The sequence below is a fragment of the Stegodyphus dumicola genome, chromosome 9, assembly GCF_044657685.1.
Source record: "Stegodyphus dumicola isolate Sdum_Otavi_A_Nest chromosome 9, ASM4465768v1".
In the NCBI taxonomy this organism is placed as follows: Eukaryota; Metazoa; Arthropoda; class Arachnida; order Araneae; family Eresidae; genus Stegodyphus; species Stegodyphus dumicola.
In genome coordinates this window covers 89,895,179-89,915,573 of record NC_140776.1, presented here as the reverse complement: position 1 = coordinate 89,915,573, position 20,395 = coordinate 89,895,179, and the positions used below count along the sequence as shown (strand labels likewise).

The 20,395-nt window shown below is 32.6% G+C and overlaps 1 protein-coding gene across 5 annotated transcripts in view; it reads right to left on the bottom strand.

The window, feature by feature from the left end:
- Positions 1-20,395, bottom strand: part of LOC118189722 (uncharacterized protein CG3556-like) — a 97,841-nt gene that overhangs the window by 37,147 nt on the left and 40,299 nt on the right. For all 5 annotated transcript variants that reach the window (XM_085823751.1, XM_035360381.2, XM_085823752.1 and 2 more), the window contains exons 4-5: positions 19,417-19,771; positions 12,092-12,354 (exon numbers count right to left, since the gene is read on the bottom strand). In XM_085823751.1, coding sequence (XP_085679877.1) covers positions 12,092-12,354; positions 19,417-19,771 — 618 coding nt within the window. The remainder of the gene's footprint in view (positions 1-12,091; positions 12,355-19,416; positions 19,772-20,395) is intronic.

Genomic DNA, 20,395 nt, shown 5'->3' with positions numbered 1-20,395 from the left:
AATAATGTCAAAGTATAAAATCTCAGGAGCTTTTCGATGGATCAAACTGCTCTTCATCAAGAATGAATCAAACTATCGATCTTAATCTTTCAGAATGAGCACGCTTAAAAGAATTTTCATATTGACTAAAATCATCTTAGCTTATTCTCTCTCCACTTTTATGGGTTTGCGTACTGTACACCATGAATGTCCTCAGTTTTCCCCTGTATGTATCCTGCCCTTCCCTTACCCTGTCTCATTAATTAAAGGACAGATTGGTGCTCAAGAACTTTCTCCTTCCTGTAGTTATAAGATATAACTATTGTTTCCTATAATAATTATAGCATTATTTCACTGCATGAAAATACAAATTTCAGTTTTAATAGTTCGGATACCACTTGGAAGCATCTTGTTTACATAAGGTAGCTAAGTTACACGATGCAGTCATTAAATTTATCAAGGAATTTATATTCTCCAATTATTCATAATAATGTTTGGTATTGTAATTGATTGAAATATTTAAGTTACTTTCAAATTTTAAATACTGAGGAACTTAGAAACACATAAATACTACTCTGAATTCTCTGTATTGATTAGTTGGAGCAGAAATGAACTGAGAAAACTGAAAAAGCTTCAGCAATTTTTTTTTCATTCTTCTTTTGATTTATTTCTTTGCGCTTAGTATTATTTCAGAAACCAGTATACCACATTTGGATATTTATCACTGTAATGTTTATTTTTCTGGAAACCATTCGATCTGTTTGTTGTATAGTCATTACACTCATCATCATCTCTCTCTCTCTCTCTCTCTCTCTTTTTTTTTTTTTTTTTTTTTTTTTTTTTTTTTTTTTTTTCAGGTGAATGTGAACAGAAGGCAAACGTGTTCCACTTACATACCATATTAATTCCTTATTTTTACAGTCCGATTTATTATTAAAGGAATTACAAAAATCAATTAAATAGGCTCTTTTCGCTCGTTGTTAGCACAATTTTTCAACTGTTTTCAACAAAATTAAATAATTTATACATACTAAATTAGACTAAATTATTCACATGAAATACGTGACAAGGCAGATGTATTCTGTTTATATATTTCTCACTAAAAATGAACATATGTGCTATCTCATTCTAAGGTTTATAAAGTTAATATTACATGATTAGAAATAAATATCATGTCAATTTGAAATTCGATTCACGCAAAATTCAAATACAGATTATTTCTATAGAATTATATGCATTTCAAGTGATGCCGTCTAAGATTCCACTATTTCAGTAGCAAAATGTTTTGCCAATATGCGTAGAGTGTTAAAAGAATCAACGTCATATAAAAAGGAATTAACAATTTAAAAATTAAGACTATATTTACAGCGAATAGAGAGCAAAAAAATGCACTGAATTACTTAAATTAATTTGATTAATCAGTAAAATCTTCATATTAACCACAAATTCAACTTACTTCATGAGATAATCCTAAATAGAACATTGTTACGCTACCATAGTTATCTTTTCAGTTCTATCGAAATCTAAAGTTTAAAAGTTGCATTTCAAAGGCTAAATGCATGGTCTTAATCTTTTATGACTTCAGCGTCAATTCATACATCGTGTCAGCGATACAGAACTACCAGCGCAGGATTTACGTATAAGCTTCATAAGCTATAACTTAGGGGCCCAAAAAAATTAAAATATAGTATAACAGTTTGATAAAGGGCCTCATATCTCAAATAGCTTAGGGCCTCTTTAAGTCTAAATACGGCCCTGACAACTACATCGGTAAAAATCATGATTTTCCCAATATGCGTGTTTTTGTAGCAACAATGAAAATGAACCTGTCTGAACATGAACAGCTGGACCCTTTGCTCTCATACACTATGCAGCTAAAAGTATCTAAATACTTTGTGTAAAAAAAAAAAAAAAAAACCTTTTAACTGCTTTAAACAGTTTTAAACTTCCCCCTCCCCCCAGGTGAAAATGATAAACCTTTAAACGCCGCGGCTTTGAAACAGGCGTGCAACCAGTTGGTTTTTATCTGAATTTTGGAGAACTCTAGGCCATTGGCTTTATGCGTACATAAGTGCAATCGGGGTAATCGGCGAAAAGTTAAGCTCTGTTACCGTGGCTACCATATCATTTTACTCTTCAATTCCATCGCAAAAGTAGATAGTTCGAGCCCGTGATTTTCCGACAAGCAGATTACTCTACTATAATTTATTATAATGTAGAATTTACTTATAATGTGTCAACAAATGGCTTTAGGAAAGATAAAATACATAGATACAAAACTCCTTGGAGTCTTTGATGTACACAGCAATAGAGCAATGGAATAAGAATACAAATGAAATGCAATACAATTAGATAATGAAAATGAACATATGATTGATACGTATATATACACAGGTGCAATCACAATACAGATTGATATGCAGCATTGAAATGAATTGCGAATGGGCCTTTAAAGGTATTTTAAATAGTACGATCGTAGTCAGCTAATTGAGCAATATTGCACATAATTCATGCTCATAATTTGAAGATGCTATGAAAACTTGAAAACATATAATCTTGTGCATGTAGAATTTCAAGATCTTTGTGGAGCCATTGATTTCAAACAAATATGGGGCATTAGCAGTTGCTCTCAGGATTTCGTTTTGAAATATTATCATTTTCTTTAAGTCTTGAGCGTTGTTACCGATACCGGGATGGCTTAGAATAAAACAAAACGAATTAGACTGGCTGATAAAATTCTTTTGATGTGTAAATCTAAGTTTGATTTTCTCTCTATGAGACTGTAAATCGCCATGAAAGTAGGTTTGGCTTTGTTTAAGCACATATTATGCGCTCTCTGAAATTAAACTGTTCGTCTAAAACAAGTCATAAATACTATTTTATGTAATTTAAAAACAAGAAAGTTTGATTATTAAACTTGAGTTTTAGATTCACTCGTTGGTTTTTCTTATAACTCCAATTAAGTTTAAATTTCCATAAGTCACACCAATGTGCAACGACGTTCAAACTGAATTGTAAATTATCAACTGCATGGCTAGGCCTAATAGCTTTCATCTTAACAGCCGAGTCATCTGCCTATTTAAAAAATTTTCTATAGAGTGGTTCCGGTAAATTATTTATATTATAACATCTCGTGCACTTTGCTATCATAAACTAAGCTCGACGTTAGAAGACTGTCTAGAGAATAATCGCTAAGTTTTAGGGTACGACGAAGTCAGGAGAAGGGTGTAAAGAACCCTTTATTAACTTAAACAAAGTTTACAGATGGCACCAACTCGTGCTTACAAAAGCCATCACTTTTGCCTTAATTCAAAAAGGTAATAAATAACCTAGCGAGAATAGCTCAACGGCACAGAAATCTAAGCGCTAGGAAATCAAAGATAGTAACGTGGCCTTCAGGCAGGCAGAACACGCTCTTCAATTTCCAAAACCTTCCCTTAAATACTAACTTCTGTCTACCGCATTTGAATACAGGTGCTAGATGATATACATTCTGGCAAGAAAGTGAAAGTTGAAATCAAGAGCGATAGAAAAGCCGCTTAAGCATAAAAAATAACAGTTAAGTAAATTAAATATATCCTCATAATATAAATATTAAAAAAAACTCGTTTTGAGAGCGAACTTTGTGGGACTTCTGCAGGAGAAGGGAGAGTTAATTGGAGAGTTTATTTAAGGGAGAGTATCTCTCACTTTTATTTCAAAAGTTCGATATTTTAGGTATGATTTAAATACATTGATCCTTAATTACAATTGGTATGTTTATTTTTTTAATACCAAGGAAGCCGGCCGCTTTGCATTGTTTCGGTAAAAGGAATACGTCAGCTACGGTCTCTACGACAATTCAAAATTTGCATGATGGTGCTGTGTATTAAGCCTGAATCTGAACTGGTTATTATTAATACTGCCGTTAATTTTAAGGTGTTCCGGTAATCTTCTGGGAATAGTTCGTTCAGAAATCTTCCCTAGGTGGAAAAGGAGGCCTGCCTTGCGTTTTTGTCGGATTTTAGGAATGCAATTATCACTGCATGCTTCCACTGATGTAGAAAGTATGCAAAACACAGGGAAGCATGGATAAGGTTGATAATTAGAACGATGATCGTCCTTCCTGGGTGCCTTTTTAATAGCTCGATTTAAAATTTCATCGAAGCCTCTGGCTTTCCTGACGTCTAATTCTTTGACTATATTGGACACTTCATTTGGTGTGCTGTGCGGGATTGTTGCTGTGGAAATTAAGTAAGATCATTTTTAATCTCTTCATTATGCTGTGAATGATTAGTTATGCTCGGAATGAAAGTCTCTGAAAAACATTTGCGAAAACTTCACCAATTTCTTGATCGCTTTGCGTCATCTGATTGCCGTGCATTAGGACAGTGGTCTGAAACAGGGGGGGGGGCGAAACAATTTTATGTGGCCCGCGAATATATTTCACATAAACTAATTAGTGTTATTATGACAAGAATTTGAAGAAAAACTTTAAGATGTTAGTGGTTCGGACTCCAGTTTTACACTATTTTCTTTACCAAAAATGAATGTGTATAGTTAATTTACACAGTGATATATATCTTATTGAGAGATTTGAAGATACAAATTCGAATAACTCTTAATAATCAAAAGATAAATATTCTCAGTTAGATTTTGCAATAAAAATAATCGCTGTGTCTGGGAGAATTTTTATTTTCAAACATTTTTTTTTCCGTAAATGAAAATTAATAAGTCTACGAAAAGAACCTGACTGGCGATGAGAATTTACAATTTGTGATCAAGATACTTTCTAGTAATTTTGCTCCATGATTACAAACTATATGAAATCGAAACGCCATGAAGTATTGTAACTGAAAAGTGCAGGAAGAAACAAAGAACTTTAAAATTATTTACATACAAATATTATTCCTTTTTGCACGCATCACAGAAAAATCTAATAGATAAAAGAAAGAGAATAGGCTTCAGTATTTCTCAACTTTTTTCCTCTTGTGAAGTTTTCGTTTACCTCTTTTTCGATCAAATTAAAAGTAAACTACTTAGTGGTTACTTCAAAGTATTTACAATTTTTTCAATAAATGTCAATCTGAAAATTTCAATAGTTAGCTGCCAATGCGTCTGAATTACAAACAGTGACCAACAGAAATTTCTTGCAGATACAAGCTTTTAGATTTCAGGCAGAAAATAGATTTGAATTTTTTGTTTGCGTTAATGTGTATGTTTTGACAAATATGTGGTAAAAAAATTAATTAACAAATTTTGTTTTGTTAACAGAAAAAAAATCCCTTTTCCTTTCTTCTGCTTCTTCATTTTTACTTCCTTGTACGAAGTAAAAAAGGAAGTATTGTAATCGCGAAAAGTTTCAGGCACTATATTTCAACGAAAATATCCCATTTTGACCTCTTTCAAATGCAATTTAACGATGTATTTCCGTGATATCTGTATGTAAGGACAGAATAAAACATTCTTTTCCTCCAAAAAATTATAAAACTACTTTAAAATTAATTCTGAAGAAAATTTTTCGTGGCGTCTGTACGAACGTATGTATGTACGTACGTATCTCGCATAACTCAAAAACGAGTAGCCTCAGAACGTTGAAATTTTGTATGTAGGACTGCTATAACATGCAGATGTGCACCTCGTATTTTGGTTGCAATCGGCCGCACCAAACGTATATAAATATATTTATATATATATATACACTCTATTACCCGGCTCAGTGATCTCAGTTTCTTTACTCTTATATGTTTGTAAATTGTACATTTTTTGCTTTAAAAATGATTGAATTATGTTGTTTTTATCTTCCGGTTAAAGTTTTTATGCCTTTCGTAATTCTGGAAGCAATATTTGTACAATTATCAACAATTTAAAAGCTGTTTAAGCGCGGTTAAGTTTTAAATAACACGGCGAACATATTTGTTTACATTTGAAACAGCAAAATTGTAGATTTGTTGCCAATCTAGAGAGACTAAGCTTCGCAACACAAAAATAACGCCTTCATTTATTATTGCGAATTAAATCATGCTTAATCCTTTATGGAATTTTTTCGAGGAAATAAGTGTTTAAGATTTACTTCGTAATTTTTAATACAGATATTTTGAGTTTATGTATTTTTGCCTTGTCGCGAAGTGAAAACTGAATTAATTGAATGAGAAATACTCAATCATCCGTGAAAAATGTTTCTTTTTTGTTTTATTTGCTTAATTTCTTTTATACATCGTTTTAGCTTTGTTATAGTATTTGAATAGAACATGCGGTAACGATTAGATAATTCTTTAAATGATATAAATTTTGTGCATTCTGAGTTATAATATGAACGAAATATAATACTGTTAAGTAAACCTAGCGCCAGAGTGTTGCTATTGTACACAAAGTGAATTTTAAAGATGTATTTATTCTATTGTGGTGTATGCGCTGTCGGCGAAGTAGGTTTAATTCAATCTAATAAGTTTAAATGAAATGCAAGAAAAAATGCGTATAATTTAATATTCCGTACAAGGAAGTCATGTGGTGTACACATCAGATTTTTTTTTTTAATCGCGGCCCGTGAGCTACTTTCAGATCGTGCATTTGTCCCGCATGCAATTTGAGACCACTGCATATGGGGAACTATTTGGTTTGTGCACTCTGTTCTGAATGAACGAGCAGTTTTCCAGACGGCATTCTGTTTTATAGTCATATTACTTAGCAGCGAGTTCCATTTTTCAGAATTGGTAGTCTGCAGTTTCTTCGACGATTTCTCTTACCAGATTATTGACTCTTCTTTTCAAGTTTGGATCACGTGAGAGCTTTCCCTGTTTCACATCAACTTGTCGTTAATTTTCAATGCTCGTAATTCATAACTAAACATTTTTCACTACACGGTTTCGGAACGTTTTTTCTCCCTTGTACGACATAAAGAAAGTATTGCAATCGCGAAAAATTGCGGGTATCATATTTAAACGAAAATATCCATTTTGACCGCCCTCCAATCTATTTAAACGATGTTACTGTGTGACATCTGTATGTCCGGACATAATAAAGGTCCTTTTTTTCCAAAACGGATTGTAAAATGAAGTCAGATTTTTTTCGTGAGTTTTGTACGTACGTACCTATGTAGTATCTCGCATAACTCAAAAATGAGTAGCTTCAAAATGTTGAAATTTTGTATATAAGACTGCTATAGCTGTAGCTGGGAACCACGCTTTTTGATTGCAATCGGCCGCACCAGACTTGTACACATATATACCCACTTTGTTACTCGGCTCGGTGAGTTCAGTTTTTTATTCTTATGTGTTGGTAAATTGTGCATTTTTTCCACTAAAAGGTGATTGCATTATGTTATTTTTATGTTCCGGTTAAGGGTTTTCCGCCCTTAGCTAATCTATATACAATAAAAGTTGTTTAAATTGTACCGCCATTTGTTTACATTAAAAACTCTTAGCAGAGTAGTGAATTGTTGCTTTCTGCAGCAACTTCAGAGTCTCTTTGTCGAGTGGAACCAAAAGTAAACTTTCAATTTTATGCACCAAAAATCAGTCTTCTTGCCCGCTAGCAGAATTGCTTGTTTGTGCATGGAAACTCTTAATTTTAACTGTACAAATGTTTTTAACTGTATTTGGTGTTTTATGTTTTTTTGCATTTCACAATCCTAAATGAAGATGATTTGCGTATTTTTGTATTTTTTCCTACTCGTGAACTGTGAGCTGAATTGATTGAATGAGTCATATATCTGTAACGAAATTCAAGGAAATAAGTTTAAATAAAATGCAGCAAAAAATGTGTGAAATTTAATAAACCGTACAAAAAAGTTATGTGGTATCCACATTAGATTTTTTTTCTTCTTTTTTTAATATTTGACCGTGGCACGCACTCCACACGTTTGATAACTTTATGCTGTATTTGTAACCAAAAAGTATATATACGTGAAGCAGCTAAAAATATAGATTTGGTGTTTTGCTTTTGTTTCTTTAACATTAATTTTTGATGTCAGGCTGTGCATTGTCTGTTTTGGACTAAATGGTATACTAAAAATAATAATTTACTCTATGTATTTTTTAAAAATTATTTTTGTGATGCTTAAATTTCAGCTGTGCGCAAGTTAAGCTCTATAATTTTACAGAGATGGCCAAAATAGTTGCTATTTAAGAACGCATCTAATTCTGTTTCAACGCGCAATTTTTCCGAGAACTTTTGATTTAATATAGCTTAAGAACAGAATACAAGTCTCGTTTTATATCACTGGTCTTTAATTAAAACGGTTCAAGCTGCCTTTTTTTTTTTTTTTTTCTTCTTTTTAATCTACATCTGAGTTAGATTCTTAAAAATATTTTAAATCAAAAACTCTTAATATTTATGACTAATAATTAAAAGATGCCAGTATATTCAAATTTTCAGAAATAGGTTTAATTCAAAAAATTAATATTTGATGTATTAAATTCTCGAAAGTATAAATTACATTAGCGCAACTGCGCAAGAAGTTTTTCTCTGTATTTTTTATTCAAAATCAATAATTTCACATTTTTGCTTAACACTACTAAAATCAATTAGTAGGGAATTTAGAAAATGATATTTAAGTTGATGATAATAATAAAAACTAATAAAATTTTACTTAATACTAGAATATATTCATTTGAAATGTACAAAATTTTATTTACTCGGAATAAAGCTGCGAGAAGTGGCAATGAGTAATATGTGGTTAGAAAACATCGCATGCAAGCCATACTTTTGCGCAACAATTCTCTTAGTGACATGTTTTCTTTACTCAAAAATAATTTATTTTATGCAAATTTATTTAATTTAACATATACGCAAATAGGTAAAAACGAAATTAAGATTTAATTAAAGATATTAATATAATTTATTTGAAACAAAGTAAATTTTTATTTTTGAAAAAAAAATCTTATTTCTTCGCAGTTTCCGTTTATCCAGTCAAATTTTCTTTTCCTCACAATTTCTTTGAAAATCAATTTATCGCCTAGAAACAGGATTGGATGTATTTCTAGACAGAAACTTTGAATAACTTACATCCTCAGCATCACTCTAGCACAGCTGTCAAGAGAGAATTTCAAGTAAGGATTCGTGGAGTACGCTTCGAATGAAAACTAAACAAAAACTAAACAAAAACAGTAGAAGCGGAAGGAACAAAACTTCTTTTCTTCTCGGAAGTCAACCCATTCTTCAATTTCGGATATTCTCCGGGGCCTTCCAGGCGGCTGTTTACGGCTTCATGCAAATTAAGGAAGCCATAAATTTTGGCAGCCATTTCGCTATTCTCGGTGTCGATGACAGTGTTATCAGCTGTAAGGCGGAGGCTTTTGTTAATAAAAATGAACTCTCTCCGCCTCACGCTGATAAGCTTATTTTTGCTCCTGACCCGTTTTAACACGTTATGATGAAATAATGCGGTGTAATTAATCTTTTCGACATCTTTGAAAAATCTGCATATCTCTGCGTTACTGACTATATTAACTGACTGGAAGTAAAAGAAATATACGACGATTTTCGTTTTCCTCAAGATTGAAAATATGCTGAACTTAAGATGATTACTTTCAGCAAAGAAAACTATCCAGATTTGGTGTAAAGAAAGAAAAAAACTCTTATTTTGACAATAAATAAATAGTTTCAAAACAATATACTTATTTTCAGAATAGAAGAACCCACTCAATAAATAAATTGAAACTTTGGAATGTTGGAAAAAAATGAAAGTGTTGAAAATACTTTTAGGACGATTATTTCATATTTCCTGTAGTGAGTAAGTAATATGAATGTGCTCAGTTGAAAAGGACAAAATTTAAGAACAAAAATTAGCATAATATAGATAAAAGCCAATTCTTCTTATGAATTTTATCCTGTATGGAGAAAGTTTATTTGGAATATCCGTTTACGCTGTATAAGTATATTTTCTAAAAGAAATAAATATAACACTCAATTTGCAAGGGTATTTATTTTCTCACATTTCATTCTGAACGAATTAAATGCTTTTGACAAAACAGTTTGCTCAGAACAGTCTAATTTAAATGAAATATTTCCACAAATTTTCGTTAATTACATTTAAAAAAATTTAAGGTAATTCAATTTTATTCGGTTAAGGATTACAAAAATTAAGATCAAAGTTTATTGTATTATTAATATTAAAATTACGCATTATTTGTTTTATATTTACAGAGTTTCTTCCTAAAATACTTTCTCAAACATGGCATGATTTTGTAGCTTTTGATGCATTTTTAAATCGAAAATCTCAGTCAATTTATAATTAATGCTGTATTCGGTCCATTTCAAATTAGAGGGTCTTTTATTTTAATGGTGAAATATGTTAAATAGTAATGCTCATTTTCATGTACTGAACTTTGTCTGAATATTTCTGAAAGGGAATAAAAAAAAAGGATTTTTTTTTAATATTATTTAAATCTTGTAACTGAATTCTTATAAAATGTAAGGGAATAAATCTTTTAATACTTCTCAGATTTTTTTAACATTAATTTCAACAATAATTTGTAGAGACATTAGGTATTTTTGGAAGCAGGCAAGATGAAAAATTAGTAACGCCTTCTTCGGGAATCGGACCGCCAACCTCTCAATTACGTGCTGAGCGTGCAGACCACTACACCACGAAGTCTAGCTAAGAAGGCGGGAGAAATACCTTATAACATACTCTAAAATTCTTATTTACTACTTCCTTAAGCATCTCATCTCATAGAAATTGCTTTCCAGTACGAACAATTCTTGCTTGAATAGTTTTATAAACATATTTGTCAACAGAATTTCAATTTTTACGATTTAATGTTAAGTTTATTACATATTTAGATAATATTTATAAACATTATAAATTTAGATATATTTAATAACTAGATTTCTTCTTCACAGTACCTTTCACAGGAGTTTATTAATCCTTCATTTCAAATACATTTATAAATAATTTAATAAATATTTACGCATCTTGTTAAAGGCAGATACATGCTTCTTGCAAGTATATGCATAAATACCCATACATATTTCATATTTTTCATTTTCGGCTTGTGCAAATCTTTATGTTTTGTGCATTAACTATATTTTTCGAGTAATTTACAATAATTCAGCATATACCAGAAATTTTTTGCATAAGAAATATGCGTAAATATAATTAATCTTTAATTACGATAATTGAGAGCAAATATTGCAATATGCTTCAGTTAGTCATTCTTTATCTATGAATGAAACCTGCGTTCATTAAGAAGCGAGCATGAACCTGGAATTTTCGAGAAAAAAAAGACTTGCGTGGGAGTAAACAGTACATGTTACAATTATATGTGGAAGGCAAAAAAATTTATTTTTTTTAAACGATTTTGGTGTTTGGAACATAAAATAAAAGTAGGGTATCGAAAGGCGCATACAATTTTAAAGGTACCGTAAGGTATTTTTCATTCTTTAAGCATAACATTTTTGCTAAAATATATATTTTTGTAGTTCAACTGCTTAGAATTTTGTAAAACAAATTTATAATCAAAATTTGCGTTTGTTAGTTATCGAAAAATAACCAAGATGTGATTTTTGCGTACATGTAACTAAACTATACAAATTGCTATTATCCATCACACAATGAATATTTCTTTTATGCGGAAGTGTCCCGTTTTCGATTTGTATGGAACTGTCGTGTATCGAAATACTATCAAAGCGCTGTTAAGGGAGCTTCTGGATGTAAGCAAAAAACACCCGATCTGGAGAGCGAAGCCTGGGAAGAGTGCTTCACTCGTAGTGCAGGGTTGGCCCCTCCTTTCATTCTCACCTCCATGGGCGGAACTGAGCACAGTTGTATTGTCAGCTCTTTGTTGCTCAAGGATCTTGCCAACAACAGGCGCAGTCTCCCTCTTCTTGCCACGATGTATTCCGTGGGCTTGTTCTGCTTGTTACTATCAGACAAGTGAGATAAGTCACAATAAGAACACTTCAGCGTGTTCGGCGCAAGAAAGGAAGAAGTATGTAAGCCACCAGACCATCACCTTTTACAAATATGTTTTCAAGTTTTACAATTATAGTCGTCATCACACTAAGCAGATATGTTATGAATAACCAAAAAATCAATAAAATAAATTCCTAGGAACATTCAGAATGGGCTGAATGATATGACTACAAATTTTAAACATGAAAAAGAAAATGCATAAAAAGATTTTCTTACCAAGCCATCTCTGTTCAACACTTCTCTTATAAGCCATATTCTTCAACTTTCTTATATATGAATCTGAAAATTCCCCAGCGTTGCAAAGAGCCAAATAGGCAATGGGATTGACAAGGAGACTTTTGGCTTGTCGCTGAGCCACTGACTTTTTCAGCAGTTTAACTATATTCACACCATGGAAATTCTTGGGGTTGTTACAGGTAACCACTAGTGCATGGATGTAGTGGGACAATTCATGCATGCGCAAAGCCTTCTCTGCATGTCTGCTCGGAGAAAAAAAAAAAAAAAAAAAAAGTTAATATTCTTCCTCGGTAACGAAGGAGATAAAATTAAATATTAATATGTAGAAGTAGGATTTCTTAAAAGAAATTTTGAATTAGTGAGATGCACATGGTCGAAGTGGCAGAACACCAGAATAACTCATCAATTAAATAAATAAAAATAGAAACTATCATTATTAAAGCTACCATTACTGAAAATAAACCACGGCAACAATCAAAAATTAAAAGAAATCAATGAAATCTTATAGTCAGTCATACATTTTACTGAATCAGCGAATCAATGTAATCTTACAATTAAATCAATGAGATCGTACAGTCTTGTTAGAAATTATCAGCAATATAAAAGTTAAAAGTAAGGAATAAGTTAAAAAATAAAGATAAAAGAATAAAGAAAAGTGGTTTTTTTTTTTTTTTTTTTTTTTTTTTTTTTCCCCCATTTCAAAGTTGGAAGGGAAAAAGTTTTACCTTTTGTGTCACGTTTGCAAATAACAAAAGTACCAATGTCTTGTACAATGGCAACGAGCAGTATTATATACATTTTTGTCAAAATTAATAATTTGCAAAAATTAGCCATTTTGTAATACATAATTCATTTTATTTTGAAAATTATATCACCATCTAGATGCTGACTTGCAAAGTACATGCATTTCGGAAGTCTCACTCTCTACTTCTGCACTACCCTTTTAATCATGCCTGATGGCATTATCATGAATTCCGGTCTGATAGCATCTTTCAGTTCACTGGTTGTCCTCAGCCATCTTTGCAACTTAAGTCTTCACATACCCCCCCTTCAAGTCGCGAACTGCAAGATCAGGAGAACGAGCTGGCTATAAAATGATACCTTAAAGTGACTACCTTAAATTATTTTACGTAGCACATTCATCGTTATGCTTGCTGGGTATGTTGTGGCACCATCTTGTTGGACCACACAAAGGTTTATTTCCTGACATAGATGAATAGTCGGAAAGAACAAGATTTACCATTTTATTTCAGTAATAAATCCTGTTCTTTCCATCTGTAAAATAAAATCTCGCACAACAGCTATTGTTGCTTCGTTATTTACATAAGAAATTCGGGAATTATTTCTGCCGCATCCCGTGTTATTGACCTACGCACTTTGGGCTGAAATGCCGAACACTGAAATCACTCAAGCAACACAAATTGTAGCAATAAATAGTTTTCTCTAGTATTAAGAGGACATAATTAAAAGTTAGCAAACGTAGATTTATAGCAAAAAACGTTTTGAGATATCATTCGTGATAAAGACACTTTTTGTCAAATTATAAGTTTGCAACTGAACTAACTACGTTCCCATATATAAAGAAATGCTTTCTTTCTCTGCTGCACTCCTTCCTAAAAATTCCGAGAACAGAACTAAAATATAGAGTTCTGAGAATTTGGAATTCTAAGACATTTACTCATGCTTGAAAAAACTAAATGCAAATCCAAAAATTTCATTTTTCTCAGTTTTTAATATGTTATTAAGATATGTTTCCTAGAAATTCATATCTATTTGTAAATAGAATTTTCTTTGTGTTGGCACAGGACTTTAAGCATTATCTTCACTTATTTATTAACAGGTGTATCACTAATATATTCGACCAGTGCTTTTTCATACCTACTGCTGACAAAATGCAACAATAAATGCAAATACTACAGTACTAACTGGAAAACCAGAATTTCTCTTTTATAAAGTATTTATTATAAAGAATAAAATAATTAAAGTACGCTTTTCACCATAGTATTAAATCTATTTCAATACATTCACATCTGTGCTTGGGGTACAGAATGTAAGTTACAACAGAAGATGGATTCTTTCCGAAAAGTACGCATCTCCTCACGTATCACCGACCAAACCTCATCGTAGTTCCGGAACATCGTTCTATTCAGAAATGTTGCCAGCTCTCATCTCCAGTAGCGGTATTCTGCAGAATGTTTTCCCATCAGTCTCATATCGAAGGAGAAGCTCTTAGGAAACATCAACGCGTTTTGTTTTCGGTTCAATATCGAACATTCATGTGCCCCTTCTACACTGTAGGCCTTCAACGTCAGGACTGATGTGCTGAGCTGATCCGACATCAATATCTGACATAAAGTCTTCGATGCGTTGACTTTCCTATATCATGTTCTTCATAGAAGCAATGCTGTCTTCCATAACTTCTTGACCTTCAGCAAGAAAAATCTTCCACAGTAGTGTTCAGTCTTAATCTTCTCTCTCTGTCCATTATACTTATATAACTGATACAGCTGTCGCATACTGAATTCTAATCTCGTGATGAATTAAAATCTCCCAACATTTCGCTGTTTTTGGCTTAATATATTTTTGCAAGAGCAGTGCCATTTTGTCATTGCTCTTGCATCAGTGTACTAATTTCTCATATTCCTGTGCGTGTCACAAGCATGCTGACACCATCCAGGTCGACCTTTCCCGATAACATGAAGAAAGGACAAATAATACTTTTCGAGAAGAAGGATAGGAACCCAGAAGATCCTTCTGCATTTCGGCCAATAAATTTGCTGCCCGCCATAGGAAAAGTTCTAGAAAGACTTATTGCCGGGCGGTTGATATATCACTTTATCAAAAATCATACAATCAGTAAAAACCAGTACGTATTCAAAGCCACCACAAGCACTATTCATGCAATTGATATAATACTGAAGCAAATCCAACAGAATAAATCAAAAGGTGAACATAGTGCACATTTTGTGTTGATTTAAAAAGTGCCTTCGACTCACTATGGTGGTTTTCAGTATTACTTGCACTTAATAAAGCCAAGGGTCCTTCTAATATTCAATTACATTACTTTCATAATAGAGAAAGCATATTCATTCATAACAACATTATAACCAGCACAAAACTTACTAGAGGATATCCTTAAGGATCCTGCCTGAATGCTGATTTCTGGGCCCTCATCTTTAATGACGTCTTAAAATATGAATTTCCTGATTATATGATGATCTTGGCGTTTGCGGATGACACTGCGTTGGTTGCTAGTGGTAGGACTAGAGACATCCTCGAAAGGAATGTGAACGGGTTCTCTCAAATAGCTTAACATAGAATGCCAGAGGTTGAAGCTCTGCATTTCGCAAGAAAAGTTCAATGCTATACTTTTTAACAAAACCAGGCCAAAAGCTTTTAAGGAAGTCCGCCTTCCTCCTGGATGGAAAGAAAATTAAGATTACCCAAGTCCTGAAGTTTCTGGGCATCCACATAGATAAGCAACTTAATTTTATATACCATCTCACGGAGACTCAGAAAAAGATAATTCAAATCGCCATACAGAGACCTTTTCTCCTGAGCACCTGTAAAGCCTATAGACCGACAGCTAATTACTCTCTATGCATTCTCACTGGGACAGCTCCCCTTCATTTAATTGCGATGAAGGATTCAATCAAAGTACTCCAATCAAGTCAAAGTTGAAAGAAGATGCTTATCTGAACCGCACCACCTTTTATGCCTCAAAGTATGAGTCTCCTGCCTTAACATTGACTTACCCTCCTGCAACGTATTGTAATTTAATAATTAATACGGACGCACCAGCAATTCAATAGTCAAGAATGTCCAAGAACATTTAAAGACGGATCTAAAATTCCTAGAGAAGTGGGCGTAGCGTAATCTATTCATTTTCCTCTATTCCAACAATATGGCAAGGAAAATTATCTCCAGAAAATTCTGTTTATCAAGCTGAGCTGTCAGCAATTCAATCTGCAGTAAATAAAGCTATATCACATAATTTCAGGACAATAGCTATCTATTCAGACAGTCAATATCCATTATACGCCCTGAAGGGCAGAAACAATAAGAACCAACTGCTTCAGGATATTAAAAATATAATAAATGCTCACCCAGAAATCCAGTTTTTCCTCAATTGGGTGAAAGCCCACAACGGGAACGACGGAAACGAGGGGGCTGACCTCCTTGCAAAGGATGCAGCGACTAACATCAACAGTGAGGTAATTCATGTCCCGTGGCCCAAGTTCCATATAAAATTTACACTGAATGCAATTGTCGACTCAAAGTGGCAAGAAGAATGGGATTCTGCATTGCAAGGCAAAAGAGTCTACGATTTTTCCCAAGATCTGACAAAGAGGCACTACACTATGAACATCTTCTGAATCAGTATATCACAAGGCACGGTCCTTTCCCCACCTATTTCCATGCCAGAGGCGTGTGCTCCACGGATCTCTGCATATGTGGCGAAAGGGGTGACCTTGATCATTATATTTTTGACTGTAATCTAACTGACGGCAAACATCTGAATAAGCCTAACAACAATCTAATACCATTTAAGAAATACGCAATAAAGAATAGTCACCTTAGGGCCAAAATAAGAGACGTTCTTATACATATCCACACTCGGACTGGACATTTGTCATATCTAACGCTTATTCATCTTCATATATTTCTAATATGTATTTATTTATTTTCTTTATTTTAATGTTCCAACAATTTCATGATGGACGGGAGCTCCAAAGACTTGCTTAATACACCTTCCGCCTTAGAAAGGACATTTGTTCTTACATTTAGGCTTTTGGAAGCATCAGTTGTTGAACTTTTCAAGGACAATCTTTTCTCAGTATAATTTGTGTACACTATTAATACCAGTCAGTTATCTCAGAAAGTTCTCTCAAGGGGTCGATGGTAAAAAAAGAAGGGCGGGAGAACCTCGTACCCCCCCCGGGGTGTTCTTCCTCAAAACTGGGGTGAAAAGTTGAACAGTTAGCTAGGTTCAGCAATACCTGTGGTACTAAGGAGGTGCTGGCCTAGCTTCTACCTGTACCTGTCATTAATACCCAACATGATGATGATATCAATTACACAAGCGATTTTTACTATAACATTTCTGGTCTCCTTCTGAATGGTCTAAGCGTTGATGTCTGTCTTCAAATTTAGTTTATATAAATTTGAAAGGCTTAATCATACGCTATTTAGTATTGCAAATAAATTGCCGGTTAATTTAGTTCAATTACTGCCAAAATTACTGTTCTTCAGAGCTGTCACATTTTTCATAACCAAATAAGATTAAGGTATGCAAAAAAATTAGAAACTCTTTAGAAGAGGGAACAAAATAAGAAGTGAAAACTAGCTTCTTGAGTCTTCATTTGTATACACATCATAAATGACCCCCCATGACGTATGGAAAAACCAACCTGATTACTATTTATTCAACCTATTTCCCAGAAGCCGAAGTAGAGTCGAATTGGGAACATTCAACAAGCTTATCAACTCTAACATTGGATAAGGACCACCCGGCTGCGTAGTTATCATAGAGTTTGAAGAAACTTCAGCTGATGTAAACTTCTGCACAGTAATGATAGCTTTGATACAACTAAAATGATTGTATAAAATTAATCAGATAGTAAAACACACTAATCGAAAACGAAGCCAAATATAGTTCGCTCGCATTAGAATGACTCTCGATACATACCCGATATAACGACGATGACAGCCCACCCAATATACCAAAGCATGCGAAAGTTTGAACTGAACTATAAATCCATTATATTTTTTCTCAAAGTGAAAAGACCAAAATTCCATTTTAACGGCCTTCTTGAGAACGTGAATAGGGTAAAATATAAATTTATTTTTCTAAAATGTAAATTAATTTTTTTATGAAGACCATAGCTTATAAAACGAGCCAGAATTACTTCCTCTTTTTTGAACTAGGAAAATGTCATAAACCATGCTTTTTAAAGGTCTAAATCTCAGCTTGTATTATAAAGCAAATACAAAAGCATCAATAAAGTATCTTTGAAGAATGGTCTAAAATTTGAGCAAAAACTGATATCGAGGGAAAGAACTTTCTTTTTACTTATTAGTAATTACACTGCATATTATTGAAATGTTGGAATAAATTTTAAGTTTGTAAAAACTGAATTCTTACTCCTAAATGATATTTCAGTTTTAAATTTACTGATCAAAGAGCAACCCACAGCTTCCAAAATCATTATTAATGACTAGTGATGAATAATATATTCACTGGCTTAAAAATAAAAAGACTAGTGATGAATAATGTATTTTTGGCTTAAAAAAGATTATGATGAATAATGTATTTACTGGTTTAAAAATAAAAATATATGGTATAAATAAGACAATTACACTTCACTTAATAAAAGTCCCTGGAGGTGAAGTTTTCATATCGATGATTTGCGATTGCTTTCAAATGTAAGATTTATGGACAATGGAAAATTTGTCCAAGGCTTACCTGATATACACGAAGCATCATATGTTATGCCAGATATATAATGGGAAATAGTTATAAAGAAAAGGCCAAAACATACTGATATTCCAAAAAAATAATCTATGAAGATTGTCCTGCAGCTAATAAAATTATTCATTCATTGAACAGAAGATTTACCCGACGACAATTTAAGTCGAAATTCATTAAATTCTGAATGAATCCACACAAATCGGTCATTCACTAAAAATATGCAGCGGAAATAAAACTCATATTTATCAGTAAATGACAAAATAAAAAGCTATTGCACTTTTATCATATTTCGTTCATAGGGAAAACAACTACAAATTAGTGCTTATATAAATTTAAACTTTATAAACAGATTGAATCAGTATTCAAGATGTCATCTAAAACAACTCAGCCCAAAGATTTTATCAAAAACGCTTTGATTGCTTCTTAAGTAAACTGTAAATGGTTGCTTCACTCGTTCTTACTTTTTTACTGGATAAAGGAAATTGAAAAGAAATATTACAGAATGAGAATTTTCAGGTTATAGAATTTTTAATTATTTGATAATTTATTAGAAATAATTAAAATTCTAAACATATAAATAAGAATAATAATTTAATTCCTCAGATATTTTAATGTGTAATAATATAACAACAAATGCTTTTTGCTGATTTAAATATAAGTAACATTTAGTTTTCGTCGGTTCCTAGAGAGTTCTTAGAATTCTAGTCAACTGTAATAAAATTTGAAGATGAAATTAAATCACATTAGTCTAATACATACACTTCTCAAAATTTGTTCTACGTCTTCATATATTCATTCCATTTAAAACGTATCTAAAGCTTTAGATATTTACCTCATAAGGTCTAATGCTAATTGCACTTCCAACTGCTTCTTTGTCATCAAGCCATCCATATTATCGAAATCAAAATAGCTGTCGTTAGCTAAATAAAGTGCGGTGGCGATTCTAGGAGTGGCCTTACCCCATCCCCATCTGATGTCTCTCTCCTCAATGATATAACGGACAGACTTCCGAAGAGCGTCGATGCGAGTGGGAATCCACGACACATCACCTCTAGAAGAGGACTTAGGTGGAAATGCTGTCGTCGTTGTGCTTGTTGTTGTTGTAGTTGTGCTAACTGTGGTAATTGGCGTAAGTGTCGTAGATATATCCAATGAGTCTTCATTCATATCAGAGTCATAATCGTAGTCTGAAAGACATTAGAGAATTCGTAAGCAATGATTCTTTCCTAACGAAATGGAAGACCAAAAAGCATAAAAATGCGTTTGTTATATTTTGCATTTTTTTAATTACTTTTTAATATAGAGGACCAAAAAAGTAATATGAAGAAGTTACACACTATAACTTAAGTATGAAAAAACTGAAAATTGTTCTACTAATTTGAAACAATACATTTTTTTCGACGAACGATGTAAAGATTTTAGATATATTTGGTAACTATTTATGGTACTGAAAAAATTTTACATCTTTCATATCTTAAAGAGCATCTAAAGGAAGAAAAATATCAAACGTTGCACACAGCAGTTTTAAATCTTTAGTTTTTCATTTAATTTGCAACAGAATTTTTTTCTAAATGATGGCTTCCTAAATACACGAGTAACATGCTGCTTACATTGTCGGGAGGAACACATTCAGAAATTTTAGTATTTGGACCATTCAAAATACTTATATTTACTAAATTAATTTTTATTTCATTGAAATAATTATATTTTTCAAAGCCTACTTCATTGTGGTGAAGAGATAAAAGTCTTCTTTAAGAGCAAATTGTTTCCAATTATCTCTCGATGATCGAAACAGGAAATTGTACCTTCAT